Source organism: Hippichthys cyanospilos, chromosome 15 (genome assembly GCF_059441005.1).
Source record: "Hippichthys cyanospilos isolate Australia breed blue-spotted pipefish chromosome 15, RoL_Hcya_1.0, whole genome shotgun sequence".
Lineage (NCBI taxonomy): Eukaryota > Metazoa > Chordata > Actinopteri > Syngnathiformes > Syngnathidae > Hippichthys > Hippichthys cyanospilos.
In genome coordinates, this window is record NC_142383.1 from 9,995,857 (window position 1) to 10,019,319 (window position 23,463).

The window sequence follows — 23,463 nt, forward strand, 5'->3', positions numbered from 1 at the left end:
AATTTACAATGCGACCAACATAGGGCCTGGTGGGACAATGTTTAGCACGTTCGCCTGTGTTCAATTCCAGCTCGCTCCTGCCTTCCTGTGTGGAGTTTGCCTGTTCTCCCCGAGCCTACTTGGGATCTCTCCGGGCACTCATGCTTCCTCCCACACTCCAAAAACATGCATGGCTATTGTCCTTAGGTGGGATTGGGTGCATTAATGGTTGTTTGCCCCTGAGTGCCCTGCAATTGGGTGGCAACTGGCCCAGGGTGTCCCCTGCCTACTGCCTCAAGTCAGCTGGGAGAGGCACCAGTGAGCCAGCAACCCAAATGAGGAGTTTGAGTTACGAACTGTTGACAATGTAAATAATTTTAGTAAACGTTTTTACAAACTTACAACCCCCCACAAATGTTTTTAGTTTTTACCTTTTTTATACACTGGTCAGTTCAAATTGATTATTAATAATCACTTTTGTGTGTGTGTGTGTGTGTGTGTTTTTTTCTTGTGTGCAAAAGTATAAGTCACGTTGGTCCCATATGTGAGAGCAGCCCGGCCAGCTCCAGCAGTGAACAGAGCAAGACTGATGACAATCGGTTTGTAATGACTTTAATCAAATATGTAATCATGCACATACAGGTAGAGGCACCCTGTAAAACATATTAAAACATATAGGAACTTTGTATTTTAACAGCAATGAATTCCAAAATAAAAGTATGACAAAAATAATATCACATTTATTAATATGCTTGGAGAGCAGGATTTGATCGTCCTGAAAGTGTTTCTATTTTTGTCTCTCTCTCATGAATACAATTCATATCAACAAAATATGGTGTAGTATATATATCTCACTGGGATGGAGTACAGCTATTCGGTTTTGACAGTTGTCATGTTAAATTTTCATCAGAGAACATTTTGACACACAGTCAAAATCCAGCTTTAATAGTGGCACGTGATAAACCAGTAATAAAACAGAGCAGACACGTCATGATGATCGTAACACTAAAAAAAGACCAATACTAAAAATAACAACCCTCTAATAAGCATTAGCTTTATTTAAATAATTTGTTTAATTCAATGATGGATGTTTAAAAGAGGATCAGAGAGCAACTATTTATATGCCACTGAAATAGATTTAAAATAGAAATGCGATGAAGTAGCTAAGTTGAGTATAAGAACTGACACTATTGTAAAAACAGATGACATATTTTTAATATCAGGATGAAAAGCCTTTTTAAATACCTCTTTTAACACCAGCATTTTATTTTATTTTTTTACTTCATCACTTGATTATCTGAAGTAATCGGATACTTTGGTCCTTAATAATGGTCCATCAAAAATCTACTAGGTACTAAAATACTAATTTAATTGATTATTTGAGTCTTTAATTACCTAAAATAATTGATTATTTTGTTTTTTTTTTTAAGTCATTTAGTGCCAGTCATTTTTTAGTTCTCCTTTTGCCATGTATTTGATTTGTTATTTTTTTAAGTATCTCTTACGTTCCAAAGATTGAAAGATTTAAGATATAAATGAAAACATAAATAAGCATCGGACATTAAATGTCTGGACTCTTATAAAAATAATTACTTTGGGAACTGAAGTACCAGGTAATTGATTACCTTAGTTACTAAAACTACTCAAATAATTTATTACTTTAGTACATAAATTACTAATTCGATGACTTTCTGACATACAGTAATTATTTATATAATTAAATACTAAAATGGTTGGTGATAAATGAATTAAGTACCAAAGTAATTGATTATTTTAGAACCTGCTATGATATTGCTTAATTTAATGTGTAAAATAAATGATTAGTTTAGTTTTTAATTGCCTAAAATAATTGATTACTTAATTAATTTAGCACCTGCCATTTTCAGACAGCTTGAAAAAGAAGAAAAAAGTGATAACGATGAAAAATAATAAAAATAAATGAAAAAATGTCTTTGGTATTGAGTGAGTTTAAAAAAAAAAAAAAGAAACGGTGCTCAAAGTATTAATGACTGCAGGTTTTATTTTAAATATTTATTCCATTGGTGTGTAAATCAGAATTCAGCACTTTAGTTTCTATAGAGATTTTTAATTTCTTAGAACAGCAAATCCTGGACAGGATCAGGCATTTCCAAGCCATTTTCCAATTTAAATTTAATGCACTTTAATCTGCCGTAATTGTAAGTGCCAGCACAAGCAAATGACCTGTAAATGAAGGAGCAAGTCATTGAGTAGAGCCGTGGGCCGGTAATGTGTTTTTAATATTGTCTGTGTTCGATAGGCCAACGTCATGGGCGGACTTTCTCAGGGAGAGTGCCATCTACATCCTGGCCGCACGTCCCAATAGTTCGGCCATGCACATCCGTCTTCCCCTATAGTCCAGGACCTTGCGCTGGCTATAAGTGGGAGGGGGAGGGAGAGGATGTACATTAGAATTTGCAGGAGGATGAGCGAGACACCTGATGACAGCGTGACCGAGGCTGAACGATGGAACAAATAGAGCGCGAGGGTCAAGCATCTGGTTGGTTTTGAAGCCTATTAAAGAACAAGATACAAAATGAAGTGAATGGCAGCAGGAGGGATGGACGTGGAAGGCAGCCAGAGAGGTATTTTGGAAACCGAGAGAGTGAAGAAGTTTGGATGTTCGCGCTTTTCGAAGTGACACTCGACTCAACGCACTAACCTCTCTGTGCGGGTGTTGTTACTTTGACGGGCTGTTACTTTACAAGCATTGATTACTTTGGGCCTCATAATGTCTTTATGAAAATTTCTTGCTACTGTAATGGCATTGTGTTTATTTGCTATCACATTGTTAATCACACCACTCCGAAGCACATGCAAAATTAAGTTTTGGGCACACTAGGTGTCTGTGAGGATGTTTACCTTGCAGGCAAAAGAACATATACCGTACAAAAATATATGTAATAGAGCTGCTATACAAACTAGTCTAATTTATTATAAATGCATTACAAATCTATATTTATTCGTGTATCTTCAGATGTACATCGTTTTATCTTCACACTAATCCATAAATCTTTGTTTTTCCAATGTACTTTGAATACGGATGTGACCCAGTTTGTGACATGGATGTATAGCCATTAATTAGATTTGTTCATGTTGTGCTGTGTTTTGACACGGTGGTTAGATCTGTCATGAAATGCACCTCGAAACTGCAAGATGGTGTTGGACAACTGTGACATTGGCACCGTTGAGACTTTTATGTTGCTGAAGTGCTGGGGCTGTTAGATGTGCTGGTGAAATAGGAAACTCGACAAAAGATTACAAAATTGCTACTACAATGCCTGATGAGCGACTAGCATAACAACTAGAGCTTCATGTATGTGTGTATGTCCTGTAATTATGTTTTGAAGCTAGGTCTGCTTTGTGAATAAATTATGATTGACATAAAATGTGATCATGTGAGAGATGTCACAGTGCTAAAATAAATGCATGGCATTAACTCTCCTACAGGCTCTTGTGTTTCTGTCTTCTCTCCCTTTTCGTGAATCAAATAAAGGATTCAAGAGCATAGAGTTTAAAAGGAAACTCATGTGACATCATTTTTACAATTCAAAAATCCGACTAATGACATTTTTGTTTTTTTTTCCTCTCTGAGCCATGGTGTGTTAATAAAGAAAATCTGACCCAAACAAACACCTTTGTAATTTGTGGGGTAGGAGACCTCGCAATGCTGTAATAAAATAAGCAGAGTTTTTTTTTTTTTTTTTTTTTTTTTATTACATTCATTATCTTTGTACCTGTGGGACAATTGTCTCACTGCATGGCTTCTAAAACTGTTATAGTTGGAAACGGGTTGAAAGATTGATCTCAGAGCAGACTCCACAAACGATGAGCAATCAGTAGGATTTATTGAACCAAGAAAGCCAATATTGAAAACCAAAAAGAATGATGCCTAAAATGTTGCCCCCCCAAGACGACAACTAGACAGAGGCAATAATTACATGAACAAAAAAAAAAAAAAAAGTCGAGGAACCCACAGTGGAAGGAAGGCACAGGTAACAGTGCCATACTGTTTTTACTGTGGAGACCATTTTTGAGAGACAATGGAGATTAGAACTAAGAAAAAATATTTACATATGTGGGAGGCAAAATCATTTTGTGAATGTTACATAATTACTTCACAACACTTTCAGTGATGTTGTTTTTGCATTAAATTCTGTCATTTGCAATGAAACTTGAGCAGGGGCGTTCGAACCTTTTCCTCTGATGGCCACATTCAGAAAAGTGACAGGATGCCACTGAATTTTTATGACATTCAATTAATTAGCACACTAAAATCTATCTATTATTGTACTTGCATACTGTTTATACTATATATCACAGTGTGTTTTCAGAAAAGATACACAAATATCTTTTGACTAGGCAAAATTTTGAGATTTTTCAAGATCTTTTTGGTTGTCAGAAACCTTGTAATCCACCAGAAAATGTCAGCCCTTACACAGTTGAACAATAACAAAAACATAAAAAACAATAGACCAGCCTGAATCCCATCCCTGCATTCAGAACTAAAACAAGAGCAATCTGTCATAAAATCACCATATTTTTTTAGGCAGTGTAGTGTATTTTGTATGTGACCATGCATCTTCATTTACTTTTTATTAATTTATTTAGTAATACAATACAATACAATACAATACAATACAATACAATTTATACATTGATCAATTTTGGGTCATATGAGTCGTGAAAACCTTCGTTCTGATAAACCCAAAGCAAGCAGCTGCATTTAAACTTTTTTAACAACGTATTGACACCAACACTATATTTTTAGACCTGCCTCCACATGAAAAAAATGTCACTTTCAGTACAACCATTTGGCTGTCGCCTGCTGTGTCTGCAGGCAATTATGGCAGCCTTCTAACAAGCTGACACTTTGGATGTCAAAAAACATAAACCTCTCATACATGCAGAATCTGGGCTTAAATATGAAATATTTTTCAGTTTTAGTTCTCCAATTTAGATTGCATCCAAGCGGAAACAAATCAACCAGATCTAATAATGAATATACAGTATTTCTCTGAAAAGAGAAGAGACATTTATGATCTGCAAATGTCATGACTCCTGAGACATTCTAAGTAACAGGGCCTTGTTAAATATACATTCATCTGTGGACCAGTGAAGCTTTTCCTTCTTCCCACTTGCTTTCACTGCCCTGCTGGACTCCTCTTTTAATTTAGTGCCTCAGTATTAGCAAAAAAACACATCTTACCCTTGGGACTGAGGGATCTTGGAGTCTGGGGTGGGGGGCATCATTACGGCCATTACATGATAGAGTTGAGGGAAAAAATGGTATACAGTACTGTATGAAATGGAGCAAAGCAAAGACTTCCTCAGTTATTGCAGGGTTGTTTTTGTTTGTTTGTTTTGACAAAATAGAAGATCTGTAGCCTATTAGGCGAAAACAGTTCTCGAGATAATAATTACAGTATGCAGTAGTGATGTTTTGGTAGTATTTTCCTATGACTTTTTTTGTTCCTGACTTCGATTTCCAACATTTTCCTTGATTGGTGGTGTTGTTACATATATATATATATATATATATATATATATATATATATATATATATATATATATATATATATATATATATATATATATATATATATATATATATATATATCTAGTGACCCTCTTCATATTTTTCTACTGCTGCCTACATTTGTTATAGAAATAACGATTCAAGGACTGACCCTTGAATGATGCTACCATCTAGTGTCGAATATATATATTACATGTTGTGTTTGTCGTCTGTATTCATGTTTTAGGACTACGAAATAGCTCCACACACAAACGCTCAAAATATTTGCGTGATAATTATATGCATTATCGATTACTGCAACGTTGTTGTTGCGCTCTGCTGCGCATGCGCAAAATGCAGGAGACGCCGGTTAAATGTTTGTTTATCCTGGTCGGATGAAATGGGACAGGAGGACTAATATTCGATCAAAGTCATCTGTCATCGCTGTAACCCTGCAGGTAAATGATCACGTGCATCGTTTATTCCGCGTAATATTCGGTGTACTGTGTTGCAGACGCCGTTATCACTTAGTGAGATAAGATAACCAGCCAATGACATCGTACTATGTAGTGCTAATCTTAGCCGCTAGCTAGCGGCCGTTTAGTAAATAAATACAGTATAACGGTACCGCTTATTCCTCATGTAACTTTACTAATATTTGCTCTTTCTTCCCAAACGGTCGGCTGAAATGACACTGCACTAAAGCTCTATTTATTTTGCCCCACGTCACACCGCTGGCTAATAATTATTCAATACTAGTTTATCTTGGCTGGCAGCAATGTCGGAAATAGGTTTCAATTTATTTAGTTTGGCACGATTGCTTGTTTATGAAGTAGACAAATTCAGTCGTAGTGGTTGTGTTTAGTTCGTGGCAGATTTTTGGGGAATTTAGCCATTGTGAAGTGTACGCACTGGTCTGCTCATTGCACATTTGAATGAAATCTAATTCACAAAATGAATAAAAAATTGCACCTGTGGTCAGTTTTGATTGACAACGACAGAGAGTTATTGGTGTAATAAATAAACAAACAAACAAACAAATAAATACATAAACATATATTAAATATTTCTCTGTAATTGTGTGTCTTGCTAATGAAAACCGTTGCTGCTTGCACTTTGAAGTCACTTCCATTAATTATTAATTTGACTAATATATGAAATGTCAGGAGTTGCTCATTCCCTCCTCTTTGAACAGTAAAGTTTCCTGAATCTTACAGTCTGTTGGTCACCTTGAAGCTCACCACCGAGAAACGACGCAATGGGGAACACAAGCAGTGAGAGGGCATTGGGTCACGGAGAGAAGGCCCAGCGGAGAGACAGCAGGGGCACTAAGGATGGCGAAAGGCCCAAAATTCTTATGGACAGCCCTGAAGATGCAGATATTTTTCATGGTGAAGACATGAAAGTAGGTCATGCTTTTATATTGTGGACTAGTAGTTCAATTGAGCAAGTGACCCTTTTTTTATTTTAGTAATTTAATTAAACAAATTATATCATACACAAGAAATAGTCAACATTACTGTTTTCTCAATGGAAATGAGTTTCACTTCTTCAGTGTAACTAATGAAATGTGGAAACGAATGCTTATTTATGTATTTGTTCAGTTGTATATTTACTGTACTACATCTGCAGTCTTAGTTATGTGTCAGCTATTAAATTGCCTCTGTTACGCATGAACAAATATCTTACTATGTGGCTCTATTCTCACTGCAGGCTCCCTTGGAGAAAGAAGAGTTCCTTGCATGGCGACAAGATTTAGAAGCGGAAGACAAAGACCCAACCTTAGATCGACCTACCGTCTTTCGCTGGAAAGGCGATGGCAAAGAGGTGTTCCTCTCGGGATCTTTTAATAACTGGGCCAATAAGATTCCCCTCATTCGAAGGTAAGGAAAGCGAGAGTCATTTGGAGTCGCTTTTGATTATCTACGGTCATTTTTCCTTATGCCTTCATTACTTGTCCAAGTCAAAACACCTTTGTGACCATTGTGGAGCTACCTGAAGGGGAACATCAGTACAAGTTTTATGTAGACGGGCAGTGGACTCATGACCCAGCTGAGGTGTGTAATAAGAGGTAGTTATCGTTTTCCTGCTCCTTTTTATTGGCTTATTCTTTTTTGTTTCCTCCCCTGACAGCCTGTTGTAACAAGTCAGCTGGGTACAGTCAATAATATCATCCAAGTGAAGAAAACAGACTTTGAGGTGTTTGACGCTCTCATGGTGGACTCGCAGAAGTGCTCAGATATGTCCGGTAAGCTTTTGGGAGGGACAGAGCTGCTCTTATCAACTTGCTGTTTCTTCTGGTCCAGTGAACCACTCTCTGAAAAATGCGACCTGTCTATATTGAGGCATAGGAAGCTCAGAGAAGGGCAGCTTGTATGCCATCGGACCCGAGCCTCCTCAGCCAACTGTAATATTAGTGTATTGAGTTTTTTTTGTTTTTTGTTTTTTTTTGCCACCCAAGTACCCGTTAACTAGTGCAAAGCATTTCTAGATTTAAAAAAATATATAAAAGAAAGAAAAAGGGCTGCACGTTTATGTTCACACCTATCCTTCCCCCTTTAACGTCAGCATCCTGTCCGCTATCATGTCCTCCTCCTGGTTTTTTTTTTTTTTTTTTTTTTTTAACATAAGCGGCATGTGAGGAGGAAAGGTTTTCAGTCAGTCAAGCGAGGAACTCATTGATGTCACTCAGCAACATATACAAATTTTGGAACTGGGTGCACACTTACTACGCAGTACATCAGAAGACGCCTCGTCAATTTTGGCGGTAAATTAAGATTTTTAAATGCCCCTCAGGGCTCTGAAAATACGGTAGCTTATATTTTATACTGAGGTCAGTAGTGCTCACGGGCCGCATATCGAATTACCTTGAGTAATCAATTACTTTTGCACTTAGTTGTAATCTACCGAAAATCGATTGTGTACTTCTTTTAGCCAAATACTTTGAAAAAGAAAGGAAAAGATGAATAGGTAACTAGGATTGAATGTCCGGGCTCTTAAAAATGTACACATACAGGTATATCTTGGGGATTGAATGATTTGATTTGCTTTTGATTTGAAAACAACAATTCACTGTTCTTGTCACGAAAATAAAACCCATTCAATTAGATTTCCTGATTCTACAGAAACCCTGTTAAAGTCTCACATGCCCCCATTTAAGAACTGCTGCTGTAGAGATTACTCTGACTTTTTATGCATTCAAAGAACCAACATGCTCAGAAAACAAAATTGAAATAGCAACACTCAAAATGAAATCAAAACCAACTATAATGAAAATTTCACAATGGCGGTGTGTGTTATTATTTCACACATGCTGCCTCTCTTCCTCCATTAGACCTCTCCAGCTCTCCCCCTGGGCCGTATCACCAGGATGCGTACATTCCAAAACAAGAGGAAAAGTTCAAGTCTCCACCTATACTTCCACCTCATCTCCTCCAGGTCATACTCAATAAAGACACCGGAATATCTGTAAGTAATCGCAGTGCGTGTCTTAAGGACTGGAGTTTGCAAGTGTTGACTCAATATTGTCCTTGTAAGGGCGTGGGAATAGTTGTGTCTATCATATATGCCCTGTGATTGGGTGGCGACAAGTCCAAGGTGCACTCCACCTCTCAACGATTTGAATTTGTCTCCCCTGAAACCCTCATGAGGATTAGCACTGCAGCAAATACACAGATGGATGGATTGATCAACATGTGGTCATAGTGCAAAATTGCTCAATTTCAAATATCTCAACATAAAAAACAGAACTGTTTTATTCCTTTCAACACTAATTGAAATTGTTGTTTCTGTGCCTAGTGTGATCCCGCACTCTTGCCGGAGCCAAACCACGTTATGCTCAACCACCTCTATGCACTCTCCATTAAGGTACGATCTACTTCCTGCGGTGACCTGTGGGAAAGCAGTTTATTTATTGTTATTGTTTTCACCGGAAACCGTGAGCATTGCCTTGAACTGGCACAGCTGATCTGTCGATCTGTGGAATGCCAAGCATAATAACAAACTCCAATCGGAAGAAGCTGAAGGGGAGCCAATGTTCTTTTCTTTCAAGTGTGACTGGAAAAATAAACAAAACATCCATGCCAAGATAGACATTAGAACACACAGAGTCGGTTGCGTACGGGAAAAGGGGGAGGCGAAAGCACACACTTGTGCCATGCTCGCACCTTCCCAGCTGAGTCATGCTTACGTTCCCTTATCAGTAGACAGCTGCTCAGACAGCCGCTTTTTCCACTTGGATATGTCTGTGCCAGAAGTGTGTGTTCTAAGTTTGCGTGTGTTCCTTAAAGCCAGGCAGGTGTTTGATTGCAGATATGCAACTGTGATCAAACAAGAGCTTGGTAAAACTCTGAAATATTTACGCAAGTGATGATAAAATTGATAGGTGAATTAACCAAGCACAATAGGCTGTCTGTGTACCTTCTTCACATGCACATTTACATACACACATTGCCTCCTATGGATAACATTTTTTGGGGCTTTCACGATCAAATCTTTTTAAATACCAATCATTTCATCAAATAATTCTCCCTGCCACCCAAGTACTAGCTATTTATTATCTTTTATACATTAGAATTTTTAGAAACTAACATAAATTACCTATGCTAACCAATTAGCAATCTCAATTAGCATGCACGTGGTAATGATGGGATTTAAAGTCAACAAACACTAACTATCATTTAGTTCACACATACATAATGGTACATACTATGTACATTGCACATGTAATAGTGTACTTAGTCACTCACAGACGATGCTTCAACAATATTCCAAGAGTTAATTTGAGATTGGATTTACCTGTAGAGCTAATAAGAGGTCAATAACTTCCTCTTCCTCTATTCAAATACATAAAAATACATCTACATCTTGAGTAGACTGTGCACATTCTGTGCAGGATTACCCACTACTGGTTAAAATTTGAGGACCTAAAACCAAGTCGCTCTTGATTGTAGTGATTGTTTATGTTCTTAGATTGTATAACCTGAGTGCTTTTTGAGAATGTGTTTTCTATTGCTTTTTGAAGCTGGGTGTGCCAATATTGTATTTAATGAAAGCCACCATAGTAAGTGATGGTAAGTGTTTTGAAGCACACAAATAGCATCCGCATCCTTCGCCCACTAGTTGGAGCGCCACGCAAGCTGTAAGTCAAGAGGGTCTCTGCATATATGTTTTTTTTTTTTTTTAAGGAAGTATTACTGTGGTATCCCTTTACAACTTTGTGATAATTGAACTTTACTTTTGTACCCTTTTTATTATCATTAGATGATCCAAACTTGTAATATCTTCTGTTTTATGGGGGGAGTCTTTTTCCTTTGCCGCTATTGCGAGTCGTGTATTTTTAGTCGACCTATTTTTAAAGTTGACATCCCTGGCTAGGTCTACTTTTTTCCCCCAGCCCTACATTTTATACACAAAGCAGAACTAATTATGTTAACTATCACAACTAGAGGATGAACAACATTTTGGTCTTTTACAGGATGGTGTGATGGTACTCAGCGCAACACATCGCTACAAGAAGAAATACGTCACCACCTTACTCTATAAACCGATCTGATGAAAGAACATAGCATTATTAACTGAGAACCTATGTGAAATCAAGTAGCAATACTCATCCAGCTAAGGATGGAGCCACCCATCACCTGTTTAATCTATGGTACATTGTAGGAAAATATTGAAATACGTTTTTTTTTTTTTAATTCTTAACTGCTGAGTTATGGAGTATTATATGAAAGATGACTTGAAAAATTAGAGTGAAGAAACTAATAATGACTGCGATGAGCTGTGTGGAAACACTTTTTAGGACAGTAAACAAATTGATTGAGCCACTTGACCTTGCACAAACCGTTCAACTTTGAATCGGGTTGGATGGCTGATACCTAGCCTTATTTCAAGGTATTGAACCCTGTGAGGGCAGCCTATAAATACTATCCGCCCCTATCTAGGAGCACTTTTACCATCACAAACTAGAAATTAAAATTCAGCAAAATACACAATTGTCATTACTTACATGAAATTTTAAGGAAAATGCTATATTGGTGCTTTGTTTTAATCATACCCTTGGTATTGATAAACAGTATCTGTGAGTACTTAAACTGAGTAGTTTTACTGGTATTGATCTGGTAAAAAAAACACACACACATGCATAAAATATGTATATACATATAGATACATTTTCTAGGGCCACTTATCCTCACAAGGGTCACATGCTTGCTGGTGTCTATCCCAGCTGGCGTCAGGCAGTAGGCTGTGGACACCCTCAACAGGTTGCCAGTCAATCGCATGGCACACAGAGACGGAACATCCATTCACTCGCCCAATCACACCTAAAGACAATTTATTGTGTCCAATACACCTGCCATGCATGTTTTTGGAGTGTGGGAGGGAGCCGAAGTGCCCGGCGAGAACCCACGTGGGCTCGGGGAGAACATGCAAACCCCACACAGGAAGGCTGATTAGTTTACACAATTGTTTTATGGCATCGGATCAGTGAGGTTGTCGTTGGAACATCATAGTGTGACACCGCTCTTAAAACCCATTCCAATGCACTTTCCCTGGCAGTTAGACGTTTGTCACTTCCTAGTTTTATGGAATGCACTTGCATAGTAGACATTTTCGCGGTCATAACTATGCTTAACCTTAAAGATTAAAATGTTTTCAAAAATCTTTTAAGTCATCGTATACATAAAATGAGACAATGTGATGTTGAAATCATTGAAGAGAACTAATACCCTGTGGTAGCACTCCACTGTTTGAATTCCTTTGCATCTTTATTTTGCACATTCCATTATGAAATATACACTATTTTGGTTTTAAGTTGATGAAGTCATCTTATTTTTCTTAGCACTGACATTTGTATTGTTTTGCATGACAATGACCAACGTTGAATGTAGACTGTGTTTTTACTTATTACATTCTTTTATTTTTTTCATTATGCCCTTATTGCCATGAAATGTTGAAAATGTTTTTGTTTTTTTACAATTTCAAAACATAACATTAGACTAAATTCTTGTGACATCATGATGTTCCATGATGTCTGAGATACCATCAATGTTTTTGTCGATTCCAAAATACAAATACCGGTACATTACTATTTTAGACTCTATCATTTTAAACGGTACTTTAAAAAACTAAACTTTAAAAAACTTTAAAAAACTAGCATTCAAAGAATGTTTTGATCAAGGGTTCTAGATAAATGAATTAAAACATTTACACTGTTGACTGACTGTGTACATGTATAAAAACAATATGCTGAATTCAGATTTATGCCAACATAGTTGCTTTTAGCTTTTGACAAACACTGGTGAGACAATCAATCAATTTCAACAATTAAGACCAGTGAAGCTAGATCTATGTAATTTATGGTAAAATTCTATATATTTTGTTTGTGATGATGAAGGGACGAATGGAATGTTGTGTACTTACCATTTTCATGAAAGCTTGAATTACGTTCCTTGTTACATATTTTGATTTGTACATTATTATATATACTACTATTTTACTCTTGGTTTTTTATTCACATATTTAATTGTTTTCAGCTCTGTAGGCCAGTAAGCAATCATTCTAATGATGTTTTAAAAAATAACATTTTTTATTCCTGTAGCATTCAAAAAGTTGCTGAGTTTTTTGTTTTTCTTTATCCTGCTTCCATTGTCACTCTATTTATTAAATAAACAGATTAAGTGGACTTTGTTTCAGTTCTGTTTTCTTTTTAGTTCCGCTCTTATTTGGAGATGATTATTAATCTAGTTTGTTCTTTTTTGTCAAAATTGCACAATATCTATGAACCCACTGCTGGGACTTTCCATGTCGCTTCACACCCTCACCTAGTGTACAATCATTTCAATATGCTAATTCCTCCTAAGTATATTACAATCATGTCATGTCTAACAACACCCAAATATTCTTGTAAACAAATTTTGCTGCATTATAAGAAAATATAGTATAATGGTATTATTGTTATCGCAATATACTTTAATCAAATATGAGTTTCATTAATACATACTGTACATTTTATGGGACCGCTTACCCTCAAAGGGGTCACAGGCTTGCTGGCGCCCATCGCAGCTGATTTGGTTTGGTTGGAATTGGTTGTCAATTGCAGGGCGCACAGAGACAAACATTCACGCACCCAATCACAACTAAGGACGAATAAGTATGTCCTGAGCTTAATCTGTGTTAAATTTTCAACAGCTAATATTCAAACCTGTACTTTGACGTACAGAGATGTATTCATCCAAAAATTGTCGCAATATACAGTATATATATATATATATATATATATATATATATATATATATATATATATATATATATATATATATATATATTTATGTTTTTTTTTTTTTTTTTTTTTTTTTTTTTTTACCTCTTGACGCAAATCTAACAAATCAACTGGCGTAGACTCCAGAACGTGCTGTGATCATGAACAGAAGGAACAGTATAAAAAAATACAGAAAAACAGCAGTGTAAACTGGCAATAGTTAACTATTAAGTTAGCAATGTTTTTATTGTTTATTTGTTTATTTTGAGTTATGAATTTGTTATAAATTACGGTAGTTATAAATGATAATACTCGATAGAGTAAAGCTTCGATAACCCAACCAATGTAGTGATGGTACGTTATAAGCAGTAAACAAGTCAATAAAATAGATATTGCCACATCTTGTAATCTGATTGGTAATCAGATAAATTCGCCGATCATTGATCGTAGTCATATTAAATCTGGTATTAATTAAACATGGAAGATTTTTTAGTTATCAAAATATTTATTGGCAAAATATGAACTTTATACTGTTTTATACATGGAAGATAATTTAGTTATCAAGTTTCTTATAGGTAAAATATTAACTTGATACTACTGAAAATGTTTAAAAAGGATTTTTATCCTTTATTGTCTGAGGTGCTTGTAAGATTATGTCGCACATACAGTACACACACACAAGCCAACGATTCCAAACATGGCTGCCGACCATGTGAAGTCCATACAGAACATCCAACACGTTTGAACAAGTTCAGTGGGTTCACGTGACGCGAGAGTCCCGATCTTCCATACGTGTTGAACTCATTGTGCATTGTGAGGCGTGCGACCCTGGGCAGTATGAACAGCTGACGTTGCAGATACCAAGGTCCCCGGCTATATAAAGAAGGTCTGATGGGAGAGTGATCGCAACGCTGCCACTAACCTTTAGGCTCTCAGGATGAACACCCTCAACACTCTGCTTCTCTTGGCTTTAAGCCTCTCTGTTGGTAAGTCGCCGTGAGACTGCTTTGTCATTTAATCCCGTACATCAATGAGGACGCGGTGACCAGGCGTGCTCCTTCCTGTTACGTCCTGCAGCTCACTCCATGGATTACAGAGCTCTTAACCAGTTCAGAAAAATGATCCTGTGTGTGATGCCTGATAGCTGGCCCATCTTTGACTACGCTGACTATGGCTGCTTCTGCGGGAAGGGCGGCTCAGGCACACCTGTGGATGACCTGGATAGGTCTACGTTTATTTCAACACGAATTTCAGACCACAGCTAATTCATTGGGTCTTTCCTCACACGTTGTTTTATTTTGGCAGGTGCTGTTACGTGCACGACCAGTGTTATAGTGATGCGATGCAGCATCCTGATTGTTGGCCCATCATTGACAACCCTTACACAAATTTGTATCACTACAGCTGTGATGAGGACCAGAGGAAGGTCACCTGTGGAAGTAAGTAGAGCAAAAGATGGATTTCCCCCTTTAGCCAGATAACAGCCGAATAATAATCATTGTTGGTACTAACATGGACATTAATTTGTATATTTTTTCTATGTAGGCAAAAACAACAAATGTGAGATGTTCATCTGTGAGTGTGACAGGAAGGCCGCTGAATGTTTCGCCCGGTCGCCATGGAACCCTGAGCACGAGCACTTGCCCAGCCACATGTGCAAGTGAAGACCGCAGCGAACTTGTGCCAATTCATGACTCACCCGGAAACTGTACAACTGGAATGTTTGGAGCAGTTGAATATTGTCAAGAAGCATCAATCATGATGTTTTGTTATATTGTTTAAAACATCAGGCCTTGTCTCACATCAAACATGTTTCCATTAAAAGTGATGTCATACATGATTATCAACGATATTGTGCATTTATTTTACTCTTGCACTGAGTCATGATAATAGTCCGAAAAACATTCTTATCCTCCTGGCACCCATTTTTAATGTGTCCACTGTTGTGGGTATTTGTTTTGGTCTCTAATTATGATTACATTAAATTACATTACGATACTAAGTACTTGGTACTGAGTAGAGGACATCTAGGCCTTTCCAATGATGTTTTATTTGTTTGGTTGGGATGTAATTCACGTGACTGTCCTGATTAAACCAAATGGACACATCAGTGGACACAAATGAATAGGACTGGATCCCAGGAGGATATACATAATAGCACATACATAATGTATATGCTCAAAGGCCTCTGTATTTAAGAGATGATTTATTTTTAATAAATATTTGTGTTTTTATTTGCATTTGCTTACCTTCGACTACACAGTATTTTACATGCTGCCGAAATTAATTGGATGCCTATAAAAAGTGTTCTGCTTCCCGTCATAAATGTATTTGTTCATCAAAATGTACAAAAATGTTTACATTTGTCTCTTCCCTCCGGGAGCTCGGCACCCCTGAATATCTGACCCTAGAACCGCCCCTGCATACTGTATACAATGTGTATTTGTTTATGAATAGAATTATTGTAATTATAAATTTATCTTATTTTTAAAACCACTTTAGTACATGTTCTTAAAAAAAAGGAACTCAGCATTATGACACATCGTCATCCATGTTTACTAGGGTTGTGCAGACAGATCCAGCATCGATAGAATCACATTGAAACCAAAGAGTTATTATCAGTCCTTTACAATTATGCAGTTGTTTAATTATGTTTCTCATAGTTCACAATCCCCTTTTAGAGCCCAGTTTCTTCATTTACTAAATATATTTTGAATTCCAGATTTAGATTTTCAGTCCTTCTTTGACTCTAGTCCCTATGTCTGCATCCACATATTTCTTTTTCATGCTAGTTGTAGAACTCTAATATTATGGCATGACTCAACAAGACGGTGTAATTAAAAAAATCAAAAACAAAAACAAAAACATTAAACAGCACAAATGATTTACAAAAGGATAATATTTTATGATCCTAAAGGTACTTTTATCAGTATCAGCGATACTGACATCAGTATTCACTTCGTATCAATCAATACCAAAATGTAAAATATCACACAATCCATCATCACATGATTCTCTGTCTTTTTTGATTCTGTATCCCCTTACTTGGCATTTATATTCAATACCAACATTTTAAGTCTCGCACAGCTCTATCATCTACATCAGTGGATCTGAACCTTTCTTCTATGATGTACTGTACCCAGCGTAAAATATTTTTAAACCAAGTACCTGCTAAACAGTGCGAAGCATTTTTGGATGAAAAAAAAAAAAGGAATTAAGTCAGCACATTCATGCGTGTACAAATTTACAAATTAAAGGTCTACAATGGTTTGTAAATAAGTCACATATTAGGAATGCATTGCTTCATTGTTCAATTAATTTTCTCTTAATTTGAAAAGTAAATAAACTGTTCTTTTCTTGCCACTGAAAAGCATTCGATTAGATTTGCTGATACCTGGAGAAACTATGTTATTTACCCTCAGGGGTACTCGCACCTCGTTTCTGAACCACGGATCTCCATCAAAATTACCTGTACATAAAAGTTGTAAGTGGTGATTTATCAAAATCAAGTCTTTTAGATTTGTCCGATGATCAGCCAGAGGTTTAAAAATATGATCAGTCACCGTATAGCTTTCTAGAAATAAACTGTAGATTCTGGTCTGAGACTATTTTAGTCATGAGAACTGAAAAGGTTTGATAAACAAAATAGTTCTTTTAATGTCAGACCTGTTGATACTAGTGATTGTGGTTGATTGGTGGATGCTGGCAGGAAAAAAACTCTTTAGTGACACTTCAAAATTTTTAAAAATGAAATCTTCAGCCTAGATTTTCTGAGGAAAAGGACTTTTTCTAAGCAAGGAAGACAGCAAAAAAAAAACAAGTTCAGCAGACAGGTGACAAAACATGATCATGACAAAAGAAGTGAGAAGAGACGCTCTCACAGTTACAATCTCACAATGCCTTGAGTCTTGCATGTAGGAACAGGCCAGCATATTTAAAAATGGTTACAGCTCACACAAAATACACAGGCGCAGATTCTCACAGGCGAACGTTTACTGCTAACGTACTTTTAGGGGAAACAAGGCCTGGTTTTGGTTTTGGCATGATAAGCCACGTGTGTGTCAAATCACCTTTGGACCCTTGAGGATTTTACACCTGCGAGCAAGCCGATACATTTTAGGCTTTAGAATACATATTTGAGAGTTGTCTAAAATCTTTACTATAGGCCATAGTAAATAAATACACTTGTTCTATAATTATCTGTGAGATACATTAGTTACACTTAATTTCTCAAACTTTGTGATTTGTTCACTGTAGTTTGTGAGTGCCAAGATAGAACACGCTCACCCATGCAGCGCTTGTGTGCCACATTGCCCAGAGCTTTCTGACTTTTCCTGTCAGGAATGCATGATACATGAAACAAACACCAGAAAACTGAGTCAAACAACCTTGCATGTACTTGCGTGTTTTTGACTGAAGAGTGTTCGTTTTCTTTTCTGTGCTGGGAGACAATGGGTTACGACATGGGCATTACGTACAAAGGGTTCTTTAAAATAAAATCTTTGTATAATGACACTGTATATGTTACATGTGCTCTTTCAATTAAGTCTTAGTCTCAGTTGTCACTTTCCCTGGAGGGTATCTTTTATCAGTGTGTGCGCACACACGTGTGTAAAATGCACAGAACAGGCCATGTGAATATGTTACATCATTATGTAATTAATTTAAAAAAATAGCCAGGAATAATTAGTTATTTATTCATTCATTCATTCATTATTAAATTGTTCAATTATGCCAAGAAACTCATTATAATTGATGAAAATTCCACAGGAAGGCCGGAACGAGGTAGGTAAACTTGGAACTCTGAAATAAATATTATATACATCTTGTTAATATTAAATATATTTATATATATGAATTATATAATTAATAAGACAATTTATTACACACCTTTTATTCTTATTTAGTGTTTAATTTACAGTTTGAAGTAAAAAACAAAACAAAAATAACATCGATATTGCTTACAGAATTAGAGCTCAACCAATTTTTTTGATTAAAACGGGTATAGTACAAAAGAAAATGACAAAAACTGGAGTGATCTAAGGAAAATAAGTGTTCAATTCTGCTACCATCCCCCAAAGAAACATTCTAAACACTCTCACTTATCTTATCATTGTTGAAAAGTGTGCTAAAAATGTGCTGGTGTTAAGTGCTTCATTATAAATTCAAAACGTTTAAATATTAACATTCCAAAAGGGTGGCTGAGATATGGCACTTTACAACACCCGTCCAACAATGGAAATTTTCCATAATGTATTTCCTTTTTTCCATTATTCATATGTCCTCATAGCTCTTTTTACTGGACTACTGTCTTCTGGGCGATTTATTTGAAAAAAGGGATCTCCGTTTTGCTCAGACTCCACATGAGAAAAGCTTGGGTACGCTTTGTTCTGCAGACTGAGGGACACATAAGAAGGCAAAGATGGTGGACTGTGCTTGATAAGAGAAAGCTCAGATTGTCCAACATCTTTTTCCACAAACACCTTGTAATTCTTGCCTCTGTTATTGTCCCAGTGCATCGACATGCCGCACCCAGGCCTGAAAGCCACACAAAACTCTATCCCCTCATTTGGGTTGATATTCTGAGGTAAACTCAAGTCGAAGGTGAAGACGTCCACGTCGAAACCTCCACAGCGCATCTGTTGCAAGAACATACACGGAACGTCGAAGTGATGCTGCCAGGAGTCAAAGGTGAGCCTCAAGTGCACGGCCTTGTCAGCGCACCCGTGGCAGACGTGCACTCTGCCGCTCAGGCAGCTTTCGGAAACGTCGCAGCTTTCCAACTGTACGTTTGCCTCACGTAGGCGTGCGAGGAACGCTTTGGAGTCGAGTGTCGGCTGAGGGAAGCCCAGGCGATACTTGTGATTCTGTGTCTTTCTTGAACCGGGCGGTTTCTTTGGGCAGGACTCCATCTGATGTGTCTCAGGCATAAATAGATGCACCGCAGTGAGGGCAAGTCCTTTTGCGTCTGCAAACACCACGCGTTTCTTGCCGAGGCCTGCAGCTTTCCTGAGGAGACAGCTCTGAAGTTCTGACGACGGTGAGGGCGACGAGAGACTTGACGCACAGGACTGGGAAAAGGAGGCTTGATGGGAAGAATGAAAGCTGGTTCTCTGTGGATTGCCAGTGGGCGGATAATGCCGCAAAGTAGGTTTCATGGATAGAAGTTGATAAAGTCGCTGGCGTTGGCTCAGGCTTAAGCACATAGCGAGGTCCACTGGCAGCCCAGTTGGCTGAGGGTGACCGCCAAAGTTAGGCAGAACTCTGAGGATGGTCAAAAAAAAAAAAAAACAAGATCACATTCGTATCAAGGTTTACATTTTAATTAAAAGCAATTGGGTAAAAAAAAAAAACTAAATATGGCGTCAATTTGCCCTTTTTTTCTTGCTTTTGTTTAGGTGTTTGAGTGTTTTGAACAAAACAACACATTTTTTAAATGGTGAAGAAACCTTTCAATACGTGGTGTTTTTTGACACAAAAAATGTCTTACCATAGTTCATCTCTTTTTTTTGAGTGGAGCAAATTACTTTACAACATCGCTTCTCAATTATATTTTGCCTTGTAAGAGAAAACTTTTTGCGCCACCTACACTCAACACACTGATTATAAATAAGATCATCTAAAAAAAGGTATAAGTATACCTAAATCTGTATAATTTTTAACACTAACAAAAGAAAAGAGAAAAAAAAGAAAAAAGAATAAAACTCAACTTTAATCAACTGGTAATTATTTTTTTACTGTATTTGTATGGGTTACAGCTTAGTCTAAAACTGAAAAAAATAACCAAGTGCATCAAAGTGCCTGAAAAAAAGAATCTTGTTTTATTGCAATTACACTTCACATGATAAAAACAAAGTCTTTTCCTTGGGATCATCCGCGCCTCCCCCTGTCTGTCACCTTATACATGTTTAGCACCTTATGATGGTAACACTTACCTTGTGCAATTCATATCCAAGTTATAGTCGTCACTGCAAGAGGAATTCTGACAATTCCAACTCATCCACATATAGAAATCAACAAATGAGGAAACACAGACTTTGTAAAAATTATCACATATCTCTGGATTAAATCAGACAAAAACAATTAATAGGACCTAGCAACAATATCAAAATTTGCAATGAATTACTTCAAAAAGCATTAAATTGCTGATACCTAATGAATAGGTACTTAAGTTCATGTCCAAAGAGGATTGAAAAATAATTGTATAGGATATAATAATATATCCAAGCAAAACTGACAGACATACAGTATACTTAAGTGTCCCAACATGTTATGTGAGAGCATCTACACATAGATTTGTATCACCTCATTTGACATTAAAACATTAAAACATATTTATAATTATTATACTGTATATACTTCTAAGTGTGGATATTAACACAATTGAGGAGGGCCGTCCCTGAGAATAATACATGTCGATCATTTAAACTTAACCCAAATTGATACGGTAATCAATAAATATCAAGAAATGACAAAACAACAACTACAAACCAAAACATACATTATATAAGCCTGACTCTTTGCAACAACAGTCCGACTATAAACTAACTGAACAAAACAGAAGACTCTATTCTAGCAACAGTGCGGATCAACAAATGCACATTTACAAAAATGCGTGTAAACAACAATAGAAATAAAACAAAAACCATACTCACTTGTGTTTCATCAATAACAGACCAAAACTCTGCTCTCACCTTATGTAAGAAGTTTGCAGAGAAATGAGGCTGAACCTTCAGGGGCAGTTGTTTTGCATATCGCTTGATTTGAGCCAATGAAGCGTCTTTCTGCATGTCCTGCCCCTAAGCTGCATTTGAATTGAAGAGCTGTTCATATGACTCTTATTTTCAAAACCTTCAAAAAGAATGCTATAGTTTACTATTTTAATTCAAGCATGAATTTGAATAGAAATTAATACTGAAAGCTGAATATGTTATGCAAATATATTATAATTGTTCTTGATATTTAGATTTTAAACAGAGGCTGAATTGTTAGCAAAAAGCATATATATATATATATATATATATATAATTCTAATATAACATTATAATATAACATTAGTTGATTTTTAACTTTAATCACATTTTATTTTATAAGTCACTGCTATTGTTATTAACGCATTAGTGTGATTGTGTGTGTGTGCGTGTGTGTGTGTGTGTGGGTAGTGCAATAAGTGCAATTGCTACTTGCGTCCTACTTGATTCTTCAACGCTTTTTTATTTCTTGACAAAAGCATCACATCTCCGCCATCATGTTGCTCACACCTTTCCAAGCCATGTCAAGCGGTGTTATGTATGAAAAAAAGACTTAAAAAAGAATGCTTTCTTTATCCGTATGAAAACACTGTAAATGAAGGCATGCAACTACAATTCAGCAAAAAGTTGCTTCATGTTCCAATTAATTTGCTCTTGATCTGAAAACAAAAATACTATTTCTGTCACGGCATGAAATTAGATTTGTCATACCTGTAGAAACCTGGCTAAAATCTCATGTAACCCTTAATGCGCCTTCACAATCGTTGATATTATCTGAGAATATAGTTACTTATTCGTCCAAATTAAAAATATACTCTGTAATAAAAAGGTGTTGAGGTATGTATATTATACAGCTTTATATACTGTATTTTTAAAAATATGGGTAAAACAGTGACATCCTGATCAGACGTGAGCTGGTGGTGAGTCAACATTGACTATGATATGCACAGGTGTTCAATGAGATCATTCAGACACTAAAAGTGCGATATGTCATGCTAGTAATCTCATCTTTCTGTCCTTGTACAGGTCTGTCTACCTGTTTAGCTCACTTTCGATGATGCATCAATGTGGGTATTGTCTAGGAGTAACCTGACATGCCACCACATGTATTTGTTGAATATTTGAGGTGGTGAATCTAAGGAAACCAAAATATCATTTCATCATTTTTTTTCAGTGAATAGAATCAGTCTTGAAACGCTTTGAGAATTATTCGGAAGGAAGCATACACAAGTTTGCTTGTACACTCTCCTTCCTCATATACTTGAGGCAAGTGTCTCCAAACACACACAAAACATTTTTCATTCATTTAATTTGTATTTTTTTTTAAATCATAGTTGATATTTTTGTGTTAATCTATGTCAATATCAAATTATGCGAAATGATAATGGAAAAAATGGTTTAGTCAGGTCTGATTGATGGAAAATTAATACAGTATGCATGAGCCTATTATGTTTATTTACTTATTATTTTTGCATCCAGTAAATAATGTACTAGAATAAAAAGAAACTCAAAAAAACATAGATGATAAAAAAACAACAACTTCCAACTCCAAAACCCAGAGCTGAATGAATGAGTGTAAGGAAATGAAGTGTAAGTAAGTTCAAAGTCAAAAACATTTCTGTGTGTGTGTATGCGTGAATGAGTAGGTGTGTGTGTAGGAAGGGGGTGTCTTCAAAGCCCCTCAAATTGTATTTCCCCTCACAAAACGATCAGCTTTCCACTCAGAGGGGAAATGATGAGAGTGGCTGATGTAAGCTTGCAGGAGGAGAGCACTGAATTGCAGGTTGCTCAGCAAGGGTACTCCCCAGCAGGTCCTCCATCAATGCCCTTTTGCCACTCGCGGAGAATGACGCCCCCCTGTGGACATACTAGATACTCTCCAGTAAAGAACGCTGTATCCAAAAAGTATGCAATTACAAAGATAATGATCTTCAATT

At 36.6% G+C, this 23,463-nt stretch overlaps 4 protein-coding genes across 9 annotated transcripts in view; 3 read left to right on the top strand and 1 right to left on the bottom strand.

The window, feature by feature from the left end:
• The window catches only part of phf24 (PHD finger protein 24), a 28,030-nt gene extending 24,589 nt beyond the window's left edge, over positions 1 to 3,441 (top strand). For both annotated transcript variants that reach the window (XM_088435810.1, XM_088435811.1), the window contains 2 exons: positions 501 to 578; positions 2,258 to 3,441. In XM_088435810.1, coding sequence (XP_088291936.1) covers positions 501 to 578; positions 2,258 to 2,354 — 175 coding nt within the window. In that variant the 3' untranslated portion in view covers positions 2,355 to 3,441. The remainder of the gene's footprint in view (positions 1 to 500; positions 579 to 2,257) is intronic.
• Positions 3,442 to 5,750: 2,309 nt separating this feature from the next.
• prkab1a (protein kinase, AMP-activated, beta 1 non-catalytic subunit, a) lies at positions 5,751 to 13,199 on the top strand. Of its 4 annotated transcripts, none has more exons than XR_015868032.1 (8): positions 5,751 to 5,973; positions 6,733 to 6,920; positions 7,229 to 7,398; positions 7,479 to 7,572; positions 7,649 to 7,763; positions 8,850 to 8,983; positions 9,053 to 9,382; positions 10,992 to 11,080. XR_015868032.1 is itself a non-coding variant. In XM_088435641.1 (8 exons), exons 2-8 carry the CDS (start codon positions 6,774 to 6,776, stop codon positions 11,067 to 11,069), a joined length of 807 nt encoding a protein of 268 aa, XP_088291767.1. In that variant the 5' UTR covers positions 5,751 to 5,973; positions 6,711 to 6,773; the 3' UTR covers positions 11,070 to 13,199. The 4 variants fall into 4 exon arrangements, 3 of the variants coding, with proteins under 3 accessions (XP_088291767.1, XP_088291766.1, XP_088291768.1); XM_088435641.1 differs by having other exon boundaries at positions 6,711 to 6,920; positions 9,314 to 9,382; positions 10,992 to 13,199; XM_088435640.1 differs by having other exon boundaries at positions 9,314 to 9,382; positions 10,992 to 13,199.
• A 1,457-nt stretch (positions 13,200 to 14,656) lies between these two features.
• Positions 14,657 to 15,615, top strand: LOC148411668 (phospholipase A2, minor isoenzyme-like). The gene is made up of 4 exons (XM_088435225.1): positions 14,657 to 14,761; positions 14,853 to 15,000; positions 15,081 to 15,214; positions 15,321 to 15,615. The coding sequence occupies exons 1-4, from the start codon at positions 14,713 to 14,715 to the stop codon at positions 15,437 to 15,439; spliced, it is 450 nt and encodes a 149-aa protein (XP_088291351.1). The 5' UTR covers positions 14,657 to 14,712; the 3' UTR covers positions 15,440 to 15,615.
• A 2,943-nt stretch (positions 15,616 to 18,558) lies between these two features.
• On the bottom strand, positions 18,559 to 21,480 carry ppp1r3c2a (protein phosphatase 1 regulatory subunit 3C2, duplicate a). Of its 2 annotated transcripts, none has more exons than XM_088435322.1 (2): positions 21,431 to 21,480; positions 18,559 to 20,039 (listed from the first exon to the last, which is right to left on the bottom strand). In XM_088435322.1, exons 1-2 carry the CDS (start codon positions 21,439 to 21,441, stop codon positions 19,046 to 19,048), a joined length of 1,005 nt encoding a protein of 334 aa, XP_088291448.1. In that variant the 5' UTR covers positions 21,442 to 21,480; the 3' UTR covers positions 18,559 to 19,045. The 2 variants fall into 2 exon arrangements, with proteins under 2 accessions (XP_088291448.1, XP_088291447.1); XM_088435321.1 differs by having other exon boundaries at positions 20,711 to 21,469.
• Between the last annotated feature and the right edge of the window lie 1,983 nt (positions 21,481 to 23,463).

Excerpts from the sequence above, each read along its gene's own strand:
- prkab1a (XM_088435641.1), top strand. The coding sequence starts at position 6,774 with ATGGGGAACACAAGCAGTGAGAGGGCATTGGGTCACGGAGAGAAGGCC. Across the intron at positions 6,921-7,228 it reads TTCATGGTGAAGACATGAAA|GCTCCCTTGGAGAAAGAAGA; the intron begins GTAGGTCATGCT and ends TTCTCACTGCAG. Across the intron at positions 9,383-10,991 it reads TCTATGCACTCTCCATTAAG|GATGGTGTGATGGTACTCAG; the intron begins GTACGATCTACT and ends GGTCTTTTACAG.
- LOC148411668 (XM_088435225.1), top strand. The coding sequence starts at position 14,713 with ATGAACACCCTCAACACTCTGCTTCTCTTGGCTTTAAGCCTCTCTGTT. Across the intron at positions 14,762-14,852 it reads GGCTTTAAGCCTCTCTGTTG|CTCACTCCATGGATTACAGA; the intron begins GTAAGTCGCCGT and ends TACGTCCTGCAG. Across the intron at positions 15,215-15,320 it reads GAGGAAGGTCACCTGTGGAA|GCAAAAACAACAAATGTGAG; the intron begins GTAAGTAGAGCA and ends TTTTCTATGTAG.
- ppp1r3c2a (XM_088435321.1), bottom strand. The coding sequence starts at position 20,781 with ATGTGGATGAGTTGGAATTGTCAGAATTCCTCTTGCAGTGACGACTAT. Across the intron at positions 20,040-20,710 it reads TTGGATATGAATTGCACAAG|AGTTCTGCCTAACTTTGGCG; the intron begins GTAAGTGTTACC and ends GACCATCCTCAG.